Below are 19,596 nucleotides of genomic sequence, written 5' to 3'. Positions count from 1 at the left end.
AAACTGACTCCAGCACACCATTGATAATAAATTTCAGAGAACACAGTAAGGCTGTCTTTTATCTACATGTACTATAAGCACAATTTTTTCTATTTGTTTCATACATTTTATATTATGTATAAATATATTTATATATAAACAACTTCATTGAGATATAGTTCATATACCATTGTAATTCACATACACACGTAGAGTGTTCAATTCAGTGGTTTTCAGAATATTCACAGACTTGTGCAACCATCATCATGATACATTTTAGAGCATTTTTATCACTCCAGAGAGAAACCCTGTACCCATCAGCAGTCACTCCCCATCTCTCCCCAACCCTTCCATCCCAGTGTAACCACTAATCTACTTTCTGTCTGTAAATTTTCCTATTCTTGGACATTGCATATAAATGGAGTCATACAATAAGTGGCCTTTTGTGGCTGGCTTCTTTCACTTAGCATAATTTTTTCAAGGTTCATCCATGTTGTAGCAGGTATCAGTACTGCATTCTTTTTTATGGCTGAATGGCATTTGTTTCTTGAGGTATAACTTACATACAGTAGAGTGCACAAACCTTAAGTGTACAGCTCAATAAATGTTTATATATGTATACATCCATGTAATCACTGGTACACCTAGAAGACTCCCTCACACTCCTGCTAGTCAGTATCCTCTTTCCCCAGATTTGTTTTCTTTGTTCTCTGACTTCTATTAACCATAGATTAGCTTTGCCTGTTTTTGACCTTCGTATAGATAGAATCATAGAATGTCTATTATTTTGTGACTAGCATATACTTTTAGAAACACAAATTACTGTTAGGCAACTCTTTGCATACTAACTTCTAGAGGATAAATTGTTTTTTTCTAATTTTATCTGTAGGTAAATTTCTAATAACTTCAGAAAATCACACATTTGTGTCCTTGGTCTATTCTTAACCTTTTTTAAAAAACGTTCTAAAAAAGGATAACACACACACATTTCCTTAAAATGTTTTTCTTATAGCTTTAGCATATTTTAAACTAAGCTTATATAAGTGCTCTTTAAAAGAAATATATTTTAATTTTAAAGCCTTATTTTAAAAATCTATCCTTATCTGAAATCAAAACAAAACAATGTCTTCCCAGTTTCTGAATTTAGCCCAGTCACAATGTGATCTATGTGTAATTTAAAAATCTAAGTAAACATCACTATAGCCCAACAGAAATTAAAAGAATTGTAAGGGAATGTTATGAACAATTTCATGCCAAAAAAATGTGACAATTTAGATGAAATAGACATATTCCTAGAAAGAGACAAATTACCAAAACTGATCCAAGAAAAAGATAGAAAATCTGAATAGACCCATGCCAAGTAAAGTATTGAATTGTCTTTAAAAAAATCTTCCTACAAAGACAAAGTCAGACACAAATGACTTCACTGGTGAATTCTATCAGACATTTAAGGAAGAAATAATATCAATCCTATCCACTTTCAGAGAATAGAGGAGAGAACATTTCCTAACCAATTTTATGAGGCCAGATAGCAAAGACAGGCAAAAACAGCGCAAGAAAAGAACATTATAGTTCAAAATCCCTCACAAACTTAGATGCAAAAGTCCTTAACAATATATTAACAAGTTGAATCCAAGAACATATAAAAAGATTTATACAATGTGTCCAAGAAGAATTTCACTCAGGAATGCAAGGTTGGCTTAACATTCTAAAATCAATTAATCTAATACACCATAATTAATAAAATAAAAGACAAAACCAAAATATGATTGTTTCAATAATGTAGAAAAGGCATGTGACAAAATCCAATGTTCGTTCATTAAAAAACTCAACAGGGAATTCCCTGGCGGTCCTTAGTTCCCCGACCAGGGATCGAACCCAGGCACTTTCACTGCCATGGCCTGGGTTCGATCCCTGGTCGGGGAACTAAGATCTCATAAGCCTCATGGCACAGCCAAAAAAAAAAACAACTCTCAGCGAACTACAAAATGAAGAGAGATTTCTCAACCTGATAAAGGGCATCTAAGAAAAACCTACAGCTAAGATAATAATTTAGTGTTGAAAGATTGCATGCTTCTCCCCTAAGACTGGGAACAAGGCAAGGATATTTGTCTTTGCCGCCTCTATTCAGCATTGTACTAGAGGTTTACTAGTGCAATAATGGGTAATAAAGGGAAGTTAAAGCCATCCAGATTGGAAAGGAGTAAACTGTCTTTATTCATAGGCAACATGATCTCATATGTAGACAGTCCTAAGAAATCTACCAAACAAACTGCTAGAACTGATAATTGAGTTTAACAAAGCCACAGGAGATGAGTCAACTGAAATTACTCACACTGATACACATACACACATACAAATCAATTGCATTTCTATATACTGGCAAGGACCAATCCAAAAATAAAATTAAGTAAACAGTTACAAAAGCATCAAATAGAATAAAATACTTAGGAATAGATTTAACAAAAGCTCTTAAGTAAGGCTTTCCTCTAAGGAGGAAAGAGCATACCTACCTTTTTATTTCAGCATTGCCTCTGAGTAATTGCATGCAATTCATATAACTTCTCTGAATCTCATTTTCCTCATCTTTAAATTGAGGATACTAACTATTGTACTACTTGCCTCACAGGGCTGTTAATGAGAATTAGAACATATTTACAGTGTAAAGCATTATACAGTGATGATTGTACTTAAAGCACATGGCAGCTGTTTGCCTTCCCAGTCCCATAGTTGAAGTGGTATGAAAAGGCACTTGTGAACCTTGGCAATTTCATCACATAGATCAGGGTTGGCTGTTCTGCCGTCTGGCAGAGGAGCTGTCATTCTGGACCCAGTTAGTTGGGACTGTGCTTAGGTTCTCAGCCTCCTTCCTCAGTCCTATTCTGAAATCACCATCAAGACATTTATCTTTCATGCCATGATTTGCCCATTTGGTAAAAGGTTGCAACTTTCACTTGTCATTTTGGAATGCTTTTATCTTTTTTCTTTTTAAGGTTATGAACTTTTAGGAAAAATTTTAATCACAGCATGTTGAATAACTGATTATTCTTTAAAGCTGCCATTTTTTGAGTATTTTAGTTTATACCATTGAATTTTTCTTTTCCTTCACTTTCCTCTTCTTAAGGGCTTACGGCAGCCAGCGCCTTTTTCTGATGAAATTGAAGTAGACTTTAGTAAGCCCTATGTCAGGGTAACCATGGAAGAAGCCAGCAGAGGAACTCCTTGTAAGTAAATAATGAATTATTTTGTTGTTTTACTATTGTTTTTAGCATTCAATTGTACTTATCAAATGTATACCTACTCACTATATTCTTCCCTCAGTTTACCTGTAAAAGCTGCTTGAGAGGGGTTTCTCCCATCTCACTTGCTGTTCTATTTGGGAGGATAACTGTACTCCATAAAATTTCATTTATATTGTATACTAATTTCCCAGTATTTTGTCACAGCTATGAGATACAGTGGTACACACTTTTTGGGGGGGCTGTTATCATCACAGCTGTGAGGTGAGATATAGAGGAGCAGAGACAATAAGATATTAGCCTGAGCGGGTTTATAATCTTGTCTGTTTTTATAAAGGTCCAAATAATATGTCAGACTGTCACATTTTTAATAGCCTGCAGAATTTCCCACTAAGTTTTCCTTTCTGTCAGTCAGTACACTAGTATGATGCTGCTGACTGATAGAGGACAGACAAAGCTATCCTAAGTTGGGAGATGCTTATCACTTAATTTTATCTTTATTGATATTATAGTTTTCCAGGTTTTTTAATTTTTAATTTTTTTAATTTTTATTTTTTTAATTTATTTAGTTGGCTGCATAGGGTCTTTGTTGCTGAGTGCGGGCTTTCTCTAGTTGCGGCGAGTGGGGGCTACTCTTCATTGTGTTGAGTGGGCTTCTCATTGCGGTGGCTTCTCTTGTTGCAGAGCACCGCTCTAGGTGAACGGGCTCAGTAGTTGTGGCTCGTGGGCTCTAGAGTGCAGGCTCAGTAGCTGTGGCACATGGGCTTAGTTGCTCCATGGCATGTGGGATCTTCCCAGACCAGGGCTCGAACCCATGTCCCCTGCATTGGCAGGCGAATTCTTAACCACTGTGCCACCAGGGAAGCCCCCAGGTTTTTTAAAAAAAGACTTGCTTTATTATTTTCAGAGCCCATACTCTTTATTTATATACTTAGTTTACATTATTAAGTAGCAATTTCTGGCCTCATAAATTATTAATATGTATTCCAGATAGTTTTGGGCAGTTGGTTTTAGGGATTATCATAAATAGAAACTTCCACAAGCATTTGTTATGATTACAAAGTCCTATAGGCATCTGTTCTTACTTCTCTGTAAATTCTCCATTTCTCCTTTTTTTCCCAATCCTTTTTCATTTCTTTTGATTACTGTGGTGAGTGTTTACTCTGTAAATGTAGGGCTGGACTCAACCCAGGCAAGCACTAGGGAATAAGAGGTAGTTATAGCCACAAATCTATACATTTTCAGTATATAGAAGATATTTGTAGTTACTTCTTAATTGTGTTAGTATGTTTACTCTCTGCTGTAACTTAGGAGTACTGAAATATGAATAGAAATGAATGCTGGACAGTGTTAGTCTAGGGGTCCCAGTACCCCTTGGTTATATCTTGGCTGTATGGAGTATGGTTTTGGGGTCCTCAAAAAGAGAATGCTTTCCTTTTGCAAAAGTGTTTAGATATAGCTTATGTTGATCACAACCCTTCTGGTTTATGATGTGATTTTTTGGGGTTGGCTCCTCTTACTTCAGTAATAGGCAGGCTAATGGGGCAGAGTAAAATGACAACAAGGAAAGACAGGCTGTATGTAACAGTGTAGTGGTGGCAGGTCAGACTTCAGAATGCCACTAGACAGTTCAAGGATCACATTCAGATGTGATAGTAGAGCCTGTTGAGGGCAAGAACTTTTCATATACTCTCTAATGACACACATTCAGAATGCAGTACCTCACTCAGATCTGATCACATTAGTTATATTAGCCACCTTGTTGCTAATCTAGCCACATACCATCTGTGATAGGAAAAATGTATGTATGTATATGTATACTGTTTCCAAGTTTTGCAACTTATAATTAACAAACACTAATAAATTACTTTCTAAATTTTAGAATAGTAGAATTTTATAAGTAAGTCATTTATGAGATTATATACTTTATACTCTCTTCATTATATACATGAATATAGGTCCATAGAAACTAAGAAGTGAAACAGTAAAACAAATAATTAGTGATAGAATTGAAGCTAAAAACCTAAGTTTTTCCATCTTTGTGTTCTTTTCATCCTGGAGTGGTGCTATTCTTTATATAGACATTAGTTATAAATAATAGAAGGCTTATCAGCAAGCTGATTGAAGTTTGGGTGGAACAGATAGTCACAAATTGGCCTGTAAAATTTGCCAGTCTAACTTGACCTCTGGTTTTTCCTTTATCTTATTCTGTCTGTTCAGTTTCATGTTAAATAATCAAGTAAGTGACTGTCTTCATGCCGTGCCAGACAAGGAATAAACAAATAAAGAATCTACACATGCCATATAGTTAGTGAATTTTAAACCAATAACTGGTTCAAGGGGCATCCCTCCCCCTGCCCCCAGGTTTTCACTTAGGGAGGTTAAGGGAGTACAAGAGGGAAGTTTGTGTAATCTTGGAGTAATCCAAGAAAAAAACCCAGCAGTGTGTTCTCTTGGAGAAAGGAAGAAAAAGGCAAAGTCTGAAGGGCAGTGGAAATCTGTTAAAGATGAATGTTTCAGTGGTAGCTATTTGAGAGAATATATCAAAAGAGATAATAAATTGAAACCCAGGTCTCTTCTGCTTAAAGGAGAACATCTAGTTACTTAGTCTAGCAGTAGTGAAAAGACTATAATTTGTAACCCAAATCAAGAGTATTTTTGAGAATGAAAGCAGTTGCTCTTGATAGTGAACTGGAACAACAGATATAAATCAGAGGGTATAGTCATCCTGACCAATAGCCACTTGGTAAAAGAATGGATAACGCATGCTTTCTCCCCAGATTTTTAGTTCAACAGTGGCCCCTTCTGGTCATTTGGTTAATATACAGGCCTGGGTTTGCCAAAGACTTGCGGTTAAGTCATGGGGAATTGAGAGGTTGGGAAGCTGGGGAAATGCTAAGAGGGCAAGAGGCACATCAGGGATTGCTCCAAGAAAGGGTTCAGAGGTGGCTTGGCCTAATATGGGATGTTTAACTGCTGGCAAATAGCCACTTAATCAACAGTGTCTGTGCTATTGTCACTATACAGGAATTGTGTTTACTGGCTAAATCTCCCTCATCTCACTTTGCCCTTGGTGTAGAAACAACAGTACAGTATTCTCAAATTTTATATTCTATCGTTTGTCTTTTAGGATCAAATAAAGTGAGATCATAGCCACTCTGGACTTGTTTAGGAAAGATAGAAGTATATTAGTTACTTCATGGTCATGATTTCTAGGATGTAGAAGAGAGATTATATTACTCAGGTTTTGTTTTGTTTTGCTTTGTTTTATAGATGAGGAAACTGAGGCTTAAAGAGATTAAGATTACAAAGGAGTGAGGCTGGTTGGCAAGCTTGGGCTATAATTTTTCTGACTCTTTAAATCCGTCATATTATTTCTCAGTTTTTCATTGTATTAGTGTATTTATTTTATTTAAAATTTTTATTTCCTGTATTATAAAATTAGTACATTCCCGTGACCTAACATTCATAAAGTACAAAAAAGACACAGAGTGAAATGACTTCCTCTCACTACTGTCTCACAGCCACCTAGTATCCCTTTTACAGGTAACCAGAATTACCAATTTCTTATTTACTTATTTATTTAATTTATTTTTGCCTGCAATGGGTCTTTGTTGCTGTGTGCAGGCTTTCTCTAGTTGCGGCGAGCGAGGGCTACTCTTCATTGCGGTGCACAGGCTTCTCAGTGTGGTGACTTCTCTTGTTGCAGATCATGGGCTCTAGATGCGCGGGCTTCAGTAGTTGTGGCTCGCGGGCTCTAGATTGCAGGCTCAGTAGTTGTGGCGCACAGACCTAGTTGCTCCACGGTATGTGGGATCCTGCCTGACCAGGGCTCGAACCCATGTCCCCTGCATTGGCAGGCAGATTCCTAACCACTGCCCCAGGGAAGCCCAGTATTACCAATATCTTGTGGATATCTAAGCAAATAATATATAAATCTTCCCACACTTTTAATGGGTGGATCATGTCATATTCAGTCTTCCACTGAAATTTAGGTTGTTTCCAAACTTTTGCTATTACCAACAGTGCTGCATTCAATAATGCAATCTGCATACATATTTACAAACATATCTGTGAGGTAAATTCCTAGAATTGGAATAACTGGGCCAAAGGGTATAAACATTTGTCATTTGTCTTTTCACAGATATTGCCTAATTGCCATCCTTAAGAGTTGTACCAATTTATACTTCTATCAGCAGTGTATAATTTCTCAGTTTAAAAGCGACTTTTGTATGGATAAAGCTATCTATAAAGAAAAGTCCATAAACCTCCTGAGAACCAGTTTCCTCCCCCTTGATTCACCGTCCTCAAGGCAGGAAGGAGATGTATCTTATCCTTACCTTCAGTATGGTGTATTTGATGAGGCTCCGGCCCTTCTTTCGAAGAATGATGTAGATGCTCCTACTATTATTTTCTCCTGCTACAGTGAGACAGCTCTTCCTTTATTCAAGTAGTGGAAATATGTTACTAGGACCCATTAGGTTTATCATTTGAAGCATGCTGAACCATTATATCAATTCCATTCTCAGTGTGTTTATTTGGCTTTGGAATTAGGCTTGTACCCCAAGAAATCATTTCCTCCTTTTCTTTCATAGTCCACTACCACTAAAAATAAATTGACAATCAGTTCTCTGTTATTCTCACTAATGGACAGGGGAAGAGGAAAGGCTCTAATATAAAGTCCTAAAATATTTATATTTGATTTTCAAATACCTGATATATCACCCTCTACTGAGAAAGTGTAACATGCTCACTATCAAGGAGAAATGCTTGAAGGAACTCCATCTGTTATCACAGAGCAGTTATTAAGGGTGAATCTGGGACTGTGAAGCAATCTCACCCCTCTGCATCACTCTTTACCTTCAAAGCAAAGTATTTTATTTTCAAAGCAAAGTATTAGTTATTAGTAATCAAGGCAGCTTGAAAAACAGAGAGCAGGCAGCCAGAGCGTAGTTTAATTATACTCTGTTTAAACATAGCTGCAGTTTAAACATAAACCGAAGGTGAAGATTTTGAAGTTTCAGATGTAGCTCTTGTATAACTCTTCCCTTCACTTCTAAAATAACTTTAAGAAAAAGCAGTCATGAAATCCAATTACCTGAGCAGTTTGGTACAACCAGGCTAACAAAGAGAGTTAGTGGATATGATGCCAAGAGTGTTTTTGTAGTCAAGGAAGCCTGTGATGTTATTCCTCAGAACCCCAAAGTACCCCCAATAAAGGTGAATATCCAGAGAACACCTTAAAAGGGGGCTCTGCAGGGGTGGAACAGTCACACAGTGCCATTTCCATTTGTTAAATGTGAGGTATTGAATCAATGTATTTCTGTGATAAATTCTTTCCTTTGGATTTAGGTGAACGGCCTGTGAGAGTTTATGCAGATGGAATATTTGACTTATTTCATTCTGGTCATGCCCGGGCCCTGATGCAAGCAAAGAACCTTTTCCCTAATACATATCTCATTGTGGGAGGTAAGAAAACATCTGATGACTTTAGGTGCTGTCCAGAAAAAAATTATGGTAGCCTCTTTTCTCCTATCTTTATAACCCAAGTACATTGCCTCTTATGTTGGTTTTCAAATGAGAGATATAGTGCAGCCTCTTTAAAATGTGAAATATATGAAGAACATGAAGTATATAAAACCTGAACTGTATAAACCTGGAGAGAGAAGCTCTAAGCTCATTGACTTGAGACGTCCAGGATTTATCTCGCTGGTTTTGGCCGGGTTTCTGCAGTCTGACCCCCAGTGCGGGCGGGGGTGGTCAGAATAGCATTAAGAATAAATGCTACTTAAGAAGAGCATTTGCTTTAGATTTCAGTTTATCATTTTGAGTCAACTGAAGTACAAAAGTCTGCTAAGCTAATGTTATGTTGTCCAGTCCAGTCTAATAAAAGTATAATAGGAAAACATTTTTTAAAACTGTTAATTGATACAGGATGCACAGTAGTTTCATTTCAAAGCCAAAGATCTTAGTCCTCCATTGTATCCTCTCCTCTCCAAAGTGTGAAAATATTTAGTGAATGTTGCTCCTGAAGGTGTATCTTGGATTAGGAAAAGCATTGTTATCCAGACTGAGCCAAATCCAGAAGACTCTTATACAGGCTGGGGAGATTGGTTATGAGAGGTTGGGAAATGAGAGGTTGATGATTGAGGAGTGGTTAAGCAGAGGGGACTTTGACTTACAACCTTATGTTGTGGTGAACTCAGTTTGCAGTGATGAGCTAACACACAACTTCAAAGGCTTCACCGTGATGAATGAAAATGAGCGCTATGATGCAGTGCAGCACTGCCGCTATGTGGATGAGGTGGTGAGGAATGCCCCCTGGACCCTGACACCAGAGTTCCTGGCAGAACACCGGGTAAGAAACTGAACACATGTTTCCATTCCCTGTTCTGGAATTTCTTCAACTTTCAAGACTTCTGGTACTATGGCTAGTTTTCCACTAGCCTTATTTTACTTCTATCTTCTATGTAAATTTCACATAGAAGAGGTAACAGTGTTATTACTTCTAATAATAGTCATCCCTGACATTTTTCTTGGGTTTGATGGTTTACAAGCACTTTTGCATCCATTATATTTCATTTGTTCCCCACAAAAATCCTATTGGGTAGTTATTAGTTATTTCCACTTTACATATGAGAACAGGGCCAGAGAGGCCAAATAACCAGGTCACACTCTAACAGGGCTAGAAATTGAACTCTTCAGGGCTTCCCTGGTGGCGCAGTGGTTGGGAATCCGCCTGCCAATGCAGGGGACATGGGTTCGGGTCCTGGTCCGGGAACGTCCCACATGCTGCGGAGCAGCTGGACCTGTGCGCCACAACTACTGAGCCTGCACACCATAACTACTGAAGCCCGCGCGACTAGAGCCCATGCTCTGCAACTGCAGAGCCACCGCGATGAGAAGCCTGCGCACCGCAACGAAGAGTAGTCCCCACTCGCCACAACTAGAGAAAGCCTGCACGCAGCAACGAAGACGCAGCCAAAAATAAATGATTAAAAAAAAATCTTATAAAAAAAAAGAAATTGAACTCTTCAGTTATGTGAGTCTGTCGCACCTCCTCCCCCCCATTATAGGCGTATCCATCCTCACAGCATACCGGTCTTTTTAGAGTATACACAGCCCCAGACATGCTCTCAAGGAGTTCACATTCCAGGAAATAAGATATATAAACATAGACTTCTCTTGTATTGACTTAAATTTAGTTTCAAGACTTTTGATTTCAGGCTAGAAATTATGTGGGATCAGAAACCAGGGAGGTTTCTCACTTTTTCTCAGTGAGTTGGTATTATAAAAAACCCTTATCTCCTTTTTATTTTCCCACATTAAAGCAACACGTTTCCTACAAAAGAGGGGTTTATAGCTGATAGCTGAGAAGAACTTATCAGGTCATGTTGGAGGCCCTTGAGCTTGAGGAACCAGCAAGCATATTGTCAGTTCTCTTACAGTGGTGTGGAGAATGTTGAAGGTGAATTGTTCAACGAGGCAGGAAAGAACAAAAGTAGCCAAAGTGCTTCAAAAGCAGTATTTGGGTAGGCCTGAAGCTAAGGGATATTTGTTATAACTGTTTAGGATTAGGACAGAACTTTTATAATTCTCTAGCTTTACTGCTTCAACATTTAGCAGCCAGTGGTACCAAGGGTGATGAGCAAGATTATTCTCAGCAACATAGCCAGGCAAGCCCAGGCAGAAGAGGTTAGAGGAACTTCCATATTCCCTTTCCTCCGTGTTAGCAGTGTATCCTCAACCATGAGTCTTGCTTGCTCACCATTCTTATTTTCAATTTGCTGCCTATGGATCCCTGACAAGTTGTTCATGGGTAATTGAGATGTTAGCTGAGAGTCCCTGACATAGTCCTGATGAGCGTACTTCACATTACAGTGGCTTCTGGGAGCTGGGTGTGGTGGTGTTAGCAATTATATTAGCAAAGGGCATATGGCCTATTCAGGAAGGAGTAAATGAGTGAGGTTTAGAAAGATAATTGATCCCAGTGTGAGAGGTATTGACAGTAGTAAAGTAATAGATCTGAGACTTAAAGGTCTTTTATGGCCTTGGGCTTTGCATTTCTCAGGAGTACAGATGTATCTATTCTAGTAAAAGTGCTCTTGGTTGCTATTTTTGTATTCCCACTCATCTCATGGACTGAGAAACCAGTTAACAAAGAAGTGACCTCTTTCTTATATTTTTAGAAACCCTATTTGACCCATCCTTGTAGACCCAGGAGGGTGGGGAGATTTCCTTTCTTCTTTCCTTGATTCCACCCACTAACTAGCATACCAGAAAATCCTCTAGGCCTGTTTACCACAGCATGGTGACTGGTATACAGTGTGAGGGTAGCACTTCCAGTAGACCAGGAGGAATAGCTAAAAAAGAAGCTGGCTAGCTTCATGTTTATGATCCACGAATAATTAGGTTGGGTGGCTTGTGAATGAATCATGGAATTCATGAGCAAAGCAAAGAGAGATAAAGACAGAAGTTCATTTGAGGCCTCGCCTCTCCTTGTCCTTTTTCTGGTCCTGAGAGTGTTTACTGGTTCTTTCTAAATGGCAGTTATGCTGGGTTTTAAACATGTTTCCTTACTTTCAGATTGATTTTGTAGCCCATGATGACATCCCTTACTCTTCTGCTGGGAGTGATGATGTTTATAAGCACATCAAGGAAGCAGGTGAGTAAGTTGATGTGCATCCTCATTTTATGGAGTCTTAGGGGCAGTGACAAGAGATTCAACCACATCACTACTTTACAGAGGAAAATTTATACAGTGAGAACTTTAACATCCAGTTTCAGGTCGCACTTTGCTTAAGAGGTTAAGATGGGCATAGCATCATATCCATCAATTCTCAGTCTAAACATCTACTTTTGATATCTCTTAATTTCAGGAAACCCTTCTCCAGCCCCATATTTTTCTTAATATTAGGGCCTTTCCTTACTACTAACTTTTGATTCAGTGTTCCTTCAGTATGTTCCTTACTACTAACTTTTGATTCAGTGTTCCTTCCAGACTTTACTTAGTAATAACAGACTCTGCTTTATGAGGAAAGAAAAGGAATGTGGCTCCCAGTTTCCATCTAGTCCTACTGCCTGAGCTAATCAGAATGTCACAGTGTTTGTATGTGTTCTTGTGTTAGGCATGTTTGCTCCAACACAGAGGACAGAAGGTATCTCCACATCAGACATCATCACCCGAATTGTCCGCGACTATGATGTGTATGCCAGACGGAACCTACAGAGGGGCTACACGGCAAAGGAACTCAATGTCAGCTTTATCAATGTGAGTTCCAACCTCATCCTAGAGTTCCCTGGCCCTATAGGACATGTTGCCTCTCACTTCATCTAAGTTAAACTTGCTTTTCAGTCTGCTGTTATTATCACCTCCAAAAGCTCAGTGGATACCTCTTTGCACATAACGCTATGCCAGGCTCTTTACAAAGAGCATATGGATATATCTAGAGGCATTTTCTGCCTTTATGAGCTAGTATCAACACGTCGATATAAGGACATACAGCCAATTAAATAAATAAGAACGTGGAACTTACAAAGTACAGTACTTATATCAAATATATTTAAAACAGTGGTTCTTAACCTTTGTTCTTTTTGACTGGATGGTCTTTGCAAATCTGATGAAAGCCATGGATCCTCTCCCTGTGTGCATAGTAACACACAACATTTTGCATGCAATTTCTCAAGGCACATGAACCTAACTTTTAAAATTTGATTTATGAAAGCACGTTTATTTTAGCTTAATAAACAAACTGCTATACATTTTGTATATAAATTATACCTCAGTAAAGTTAATTTAAAAAGAAGAAGAAAGCTGCTAACTGTATCTTCTACATAAGTAGTTTACCATGCTCCCTCACTTGCTCCCAGCTCTGTGAATTATGAGTAGGTGAAATGGTTTCATTTAAATATGATTTATCTATTCAGGTAAACCCTAGCTGTTGTTAACAATCTAACTGTTGTTATACTGCAGAATCTATCTTTAGATGTTTAAAAATCCTAAACATATTCGCCTTCCCCTTCCCCTTTATGATCTGGAAATGAGAATAGTTTTCATTTGGCTAAAGACTCCTCCCCTCCCCTCCCTTTGGGAGGATTCATACCATTTTCCCTTATCTTTAGGGAAGCCTGTAGGACCAAAGAGTATCATCCTTATTTTGCAAATGAGCAAACAGACCTCTAAATATTAAAAAATTAAAAAAACAACTCCTCTGTAATCATAGAATAAGCCACTGATGGAGGAAAAAAATTCAGTACAATAGATGAATTACTTAAGTAAAAGGCCCACTATTTCCTTTTTCAACCTGTTACAGTTGGCTTATTGTTGGCAATATTGTGCAGTGATCTTGTTGCTCTCTCCCTATACATCTCCATCTAGAATGGGGTTTGGGTTTTGTTAGGCATGTTTATCTTCCAAGTTTATGTTTCATCTTAAAAAAATCTGACTTCGTTTGGTATGTGCCTGTCTGTTACTGGTCTTACACTATACATTTAGTTTAGTCCTGGGCTCTACAATCTTAGAATTATTACACTTTTGTATAAGATGACCATCCAGAGCATATCTTATCTGTTATTATGCTGGAGAAGTATGGGATAGATTAAAGTGAAATTCTCAAGACTGAAAGGAGTGTCAGTAGAGTGCCAAACCAAGTCTTTTTCTTCCCCTTAGTATGGAAGGTCAGAATGAGTATTATTTCTCAGAGCAGTTATTTCTTTATCCAGGAGAAGAAATACCACTTGCAGGAGCGAGTTGACAAAGTAAAGAAGAAAGTGAAAGATGTGGAGGAAAAGTCAAAAGAATTTGTTCAGAAGGTAGAAGAAAAAAGCATTGACCTCATTCAGAAATGGGAGGAGAAATCCCGAGAATTCATTGGAAATTTCCTGGAAATGTTTGGTCCAGAAGGAGCGCTGGTATGTTCTTTCTTGCTGGATAATTTAGGGAAATTCATGAAAATCTGGGGAATTCTCATGCTGTGGAAGGAATTATAGAATCCTTGAGCAGAAAGGGACATTGACATTAAGAAGTTATCTAATCTGTTCCCCTTGTTCGGCAGAACTGTATTTCCACTATCCCCAGAAAGTTTTTAAAAATCTTTACAGAAAGAGGTTATACATTCTCCTAAATAATTTTGCCAGCTCTCTATCAACCTCCAAATATGGTGACAAGATAAGTGAGTAGCCTTGCCCAGCTTGCTTCTACATTATAGTTTTAGGTGGAAGGGAAGGAAAGAGCAAAGAGCAGTAAAAAGAAAGCTGCCTGCACTACACACAGCTGCTGCAGGACCGTTGGGTACGGTGGGAATTCTGTCCTTGAGGAGTAGCAGGGTCTTTTCGAGCCAAATAAAAGGTGCCTGTGTAGCTATGAGCAGATGAGCCCTAGGATATCAGGAACGATCTGACTGTGAGGGTGTTTGGATGCCAGAATAGATTATTCTGGGAGTGTATGGAATTTTCTCTTCAGAGAACTCCAAAACTAGGATAGGTACCCTTTTGTCTGAGTTAATTCCTTTGTTTTTGCCTACAGCCTAGACTACAGACCCAAGTAGCCTTTTAAGAATTCCTTTGACGTAGAGGTCAAGGATTGGGTGACAGTGGATAGCAGGTGGGAACCCTTAGATACATAGTATAGCATAGAGCACTTTGGAGAGGAAATTGCTTAGGATTATAGCTATGTTCCTCCTCTGACTTACTTGATCACTTTTGACATTACAGAGGGCACTCGTGATAATTTGAAGTCTCATATCCTCCAGTGGTGCTTCAGTAGGATGCATAGGTTTCTTCTAACTCTTTCTTTTGGTCTCCCCAGAAACATATGCTGAAAGAGGGGAAAGGCCGGATGCTGCAGGCCATCAGTCCAAGGCAGAGTCCCAGCAGCAGTCCCACTCGTGAACGCTCCCCCTCTCCCTCTTTCCGGTGGCCCTTCTCTGGCAAGACTTCCCCGCCTTCCTCCCCAGCAAACCTCTCCAGACACAAGTCTGCAGCCTATGATATCAGTGAGGATGAAGAAGACTAATTTTTCATCTCTCCTTTCCTCTCCCCTCCCTCTGTCCCATCACCTTCAGAAGCTCTCTGTTGAATTCTGAATTGTGATCCCAACACTAAACCTAAGGACAGCTACAAAGGAAAGACAATTGGGGCAAGAGTACTTAGGATGGGGGGACCAGACAGCCTATCCTCTGAGAGACATCACCCACCCCCACCAAGAAAGAGGCTAACTACATCTTAGAAGCCTGTTTGGCATCCATATACCTTCCCCATGGACTTTGCTTTACTGTTTATGTTCATGTGATCTTGACAGGGAAATTGTCATTTTTATTAATTTTTAAAAAATTAGTCTTTCAAATGTAGTAAATAGAACTAATTTTTTGCCCCCAAGGAGTGGGCAGAAGGAAGCGGTGTAATACCCAGAGGCCTTTTCTTCCTGATACACTATAGTATTTGCCTTCCATTCTGAGGCAAAGAGGCAAACTGTTTTGCCAAGTCCTTCAGGCAATGAGCCATGCTGATGGGTGATTTGGAGGGGAAATATCATAATTTTGATTTCCTTTAAAAAAAGCAAAAAGCTGAGTAACAGTCACAAATCCCCTAAGTGTACTGCTGGCACATGTGTCAATGTGGCTATGGGAAGAAGGAGATCTGAGTTTAACTTTTCTTGCTCCCTGAGGAGTTTCTTATTGGACCCAATGGGGTCCATGAAGACACTGATGGGGATGGAACCAGACCACATGGCATCTGCTACGGTTTTTCTGCTGTGTTCATCTTCTCAGAAAACTCTGTTGCCCAGTTATTTGGGAGCTCTTTTCAATCTCTTTCCTGTAATCTACCTTTAAAGGGAGGAACACTTCCAGGTTTAGTCTGATTAAGGAGGGGAGTGGGACAATACTCAATCTTATGCAAAGTCAGTTTTGATTAATTTTCTTCCTGAGAGTAAGTCCCTGGCCCTGTGACTCCTATTTTAATACTTATTACCTAGCTTTTTACAGAGGATACTTTGTAAATGTCTGCAGTTTGAACATGATCTGTTAATCCATGTTGCTCATAGCCATATCGAATATTCAGAGAGATTTGCACAGAACATAGGCACAAAAGCATAAGGAAACACACCCCTTTCTAAAGCCTTTTCTTGACCTCTTCCCCTCTTAAGAGTGTCCTTGACTGGAACCAGTGCTGCATGAGGTGTTTATTTTCCCCTGAGAGTTGGCAGCTGGCAGGGACTCCCGTCTGCTGCCCTTCCAGCAAGTCACCGAGCAAGGGCTCACTTTACAAGAGTGTGGTAGGTTCCCTCCCTCTCACTCTGCCTGGTTCCACCTCCCCTGGTATGTTGCCCAGGGTATTCACTGCTCAAATTTCACGTCAGAGAATGCTGAAGCTTAACACTTGCTGTTGAGCATAAGCTCCTTTTAAACCTCTAGCATCCTACAGTACATGACCTAGCAGATCATCATCTATCATAATCCTGTAGCTGGGTTCAGGGTGAAAAATTGCTTATGTCCAGGCACCATCCCATCACTCATAAATACCCCTTGTAGGGGTGGCGTTTTAGTGTTTTCAGCTAAGAAAACCACATCTTATCTTTCCTTGCCCCTCTGCTAGGGCTGTGAGCATCTCATAGTCCCCCCCAAACACCTTCTGTTAAAACTTGCTCTTCTTCCTGAGGGTCGGTGACTAGAATCACTGCCTGCCTGCACAGCAGGACTACCTAGGTCCTCAGATCATCCAGAGAGGCAGAGCACAGCAGAGTAGAGGGACAAAGAGGGGGAAACCTCTTGTCCTGATGGCCTATGAAAATTACATTTCTAACTGTTCTCATGAAGTGCTATTTTTACTATCAAATCTGGTTTACACAAGCTTTGGCTTGGAATCCTTTTTTTGGAACAGTTGAAGTTAATGTTTTCCTATATTACTCAGCTTGATATGATCAAGCTGATATGATCACATATTTTAACTTGCTGTTTCAGTCTTGCCTCTTTGGGAATTCTGCCCGTTTCTGTCAATAGGAAAGCAGTGAAATCACCACTGAAGCCCACTTACGTGTTCTCTCAAAGTACACATGTTATCCAAGTGTATTTGGAAAATGAGGTGCCCAGAGTATGATTTTCCTCCCTGTAGTCACTCTTCTCACGTGTATTGTCTGGATCTTAAGTTTTTGGTCCTCCTCCTCCGCTCTGTAAATGGGCTGCTTTGGGCATATCCTGTCCTTGGAATATGACCTCTAGGCTGACAAGCTCCATGAGACTGCTAGCACCAGCATGTGCACATGTTCTTGGAAAACTCTCACTCCTTTTGGTGAACCTCTGTGGCCTCAGTCTCCTAACACTAGTATATCTTCAAATAATTTTGACTGAAAGCAAAAAATTTTATGGCGTGGCATGCTAGATACTTTGGGATAAATGTGATCCTACATGCCGGACAAGGGTGGGTGGGTGGAAGAAGCTATTGGGATGATGCATTGTTTGATCATCTGTGCCTAATTAAATGAGGTTAGAGGTTCGCATTCCACAACCATGCATGTGATCTGTAAATCTTTAAATATTATTGTTAATATTAACTTCTAACATTAATTTTAATTAGCTGTTTCCCTGAATCCCACACACAAAGCTGTCAGCCTGAATAGATCAAATGTGGCAGAAATGGGAGAGCCTTAAAAGTTGCTTGGCTTCCAGTGGTTAAGAATCCACCTGCCAATGCAGGGGACACAGGTTCAAACCCTGGTCCAGGAAGATCACACATGCTGCAGAGCAACTAAGCCCATGCACCACAGCTACTGAGCCTGTGCTCTAGAGCCTGCGAACCACAACTACTGAGCCCACGCACCACAACTACTGAAACCCGCGGGCTCTAGAGCCCGCGTGCCGCAACTACTGAACCCACGTGCCACAGCTACTGAAGCCCGCACGCCTAGAGCCTGTGCTCTGCAACAAGAGAAGCCACCTCAATGAGAAACCCACGCACCACAACGAAGAGTAGCCCCTGCTTGCCGCAACTATTGAAAGCCCACGCACAGCAGCAAAGACCCAACGCAGCCAAAAAAAAAAGTTGGTTGGCCTCAGAGCCTCTCGCTGTAAGATAGAAGGGAAATGGAGACAGAAGCCCTGTAGCCGGTGCTGAGGAGGTGCCATTTCAGCAGTTACCTTGAGATGAGCTGGGCAAAAAGTTTGCTTTTTTCATACACTACACTCAGTAGCACTGAAGGATGGAGGTTGAAATTGTAGAGGAATAAAAATGGATCATTTGTACTGCTGCAGCTGCTTCTGATAGCTAGAGCCAAAGACCATTATCTTGCTGAGGCTTGGGTAAGAAGGTTGGGGATGCAAGGAGGTTGAAAACCTTGAATGAGAGAAAAAATTTGAGGGAGGTCAAGAGAGCTTTTGACCTTTTCTGATCACTGATAACTTCCTAGGCAGCACCTGAGTTACATTTTTCTTACTTTTGACCACACAGCTGTCCAGGCAGTCTTTGAATATTCCCTCCATAATGGTTCTTCACAGTGATTTTTATTCTGTTTCTTGATGTATGGGTAGCTTTTGTTTTTCTGGAGCTCATTGCCTTTTTAATTCTGTTCCAGACCCTATATCTAAAATCTTTCCAAATCAAGTATATTTCACTGCTTTTGTTTAATTCCCTAAAAGCCATAGCTTTTACATTTTCTGTCAGCACAAACTATCACCAGAAGTTGAATCAGTACAGGTAGGAAAAGAGCTCCCTTAACAATGTTTTTAACTAATGGTATTTTTTTTTAACCTTACCAATATAAGTATTTTTAAAGTTCTATTTTTCAAGGTCATGCAATGATTGTTCTTGTTTTCTCTCACAGAATAGATTGTCATGGGATAAAGAGTGGTCCCTAGCTATTATTTTTCCAAGTAAGTAGAACATGTTCTTGGGATTATACTATTAAATGTTAATTTTCTTTAAAACAAAGGAGAAAGATACTCTGCCAAAGTTTAATGTTAGTATTCAGATTGGGGTAGAGAACAAAAGTACTTGGTTTAACATTAGGATGACTCCAGTTGTGGTTTTTTTAGCTTCCAAGTGGGCTTTCCCACCCTTCTTAGGGAGGCACTGACTGCTTTGAACACAGAAACTTGATTGGTTGAGTTGTTTTATATTGAGGATCCTGAACAGAACGAGTCTTGGAAAAAAATTCTGGCCTTGGCATGAATGTTGGCCCCATCACCAGTGCCGGTGTCCACAAGGACGTTTTCCTCAATTGGTGTTCAGTATATTGCTTTCCTGTCTGAGTGTTATTAAATTGTTCAGTTATTTTGGCTTTTGTCATTAGCCAAATAAAGGAAAAGTGATTTTATGTAATGTTCCATTTTCTGTGTTTTTGACCTTGTATACATGTGTATGATATGTTTTATGTATTTGTGGCTTT

At 39.5% G+C, this 19,596-nt stretch overlaps 1 protein-coding gene across 3 annotated transcripts in view; it reads left to right on the top strand.

Moving 5' to 3' along the window:
• PCYT1A (phosphate cytidylyltransferase 1A, choline) overlaps positions 1-19,529 on the top strand; it is a 44,367-nt gene extending 24,838 nt beyond the window's left edge. For all 3 annotated transcript variants that reach the window (XM_060010861.1, XM_060010862.1, XM_060010863.1), the window contains exons 3-9: positions 3,104-3,203; positions 8,571-8,687; positions 9,425-9,576; positions 11,805-11,883; positions 12,347-12,489; positions 13,941-14,129; positions 15,025-19,529. In XM_060010861.1, coding sequence (XP_059866844.1) covers positions 3,104-3,203; positions 8,571-8,687; positions 9,425-9,576; positions 11,805-11,883; positions 12,347-12,489; positions 13,941-14,129; positions 15,025-15,231 — 987 coding nt within the window. In that variant the 3' untranslated portion in view covers positions 15,232-19,529. The remainder of the gene's footprint in view (positions 1-3,103; positions 3,204-8,570; positions 8,688-9,424; positions 9,577-11,804; positions 11,884-12,346; positions 12,490-13,940; positions 14,130-15,024) is intronic.
• The last annotated feature ends 67 nt before the right edge of the window (positions 19,530-19,596 follow it).

Source organism: Delphinus delphis, chromosome 4 (assembly GCF_949987515.2).
Source record: "Delphinus delphis chromosome 4, mDelDel1.2, whole genome shotgun sequence".
Classification (NCBI taxonomy): Eukaryota; Metazoa; Chordata; class Mammalia; order Artiodactyla; family Delphinidae; genus Delphinus; species Delphinus delphis.
The sequence above is the reverse complement of the archived record's forward strand: the minus strand, read 5'-3'. Positions and strand labels throughout refer to the sequence as shown.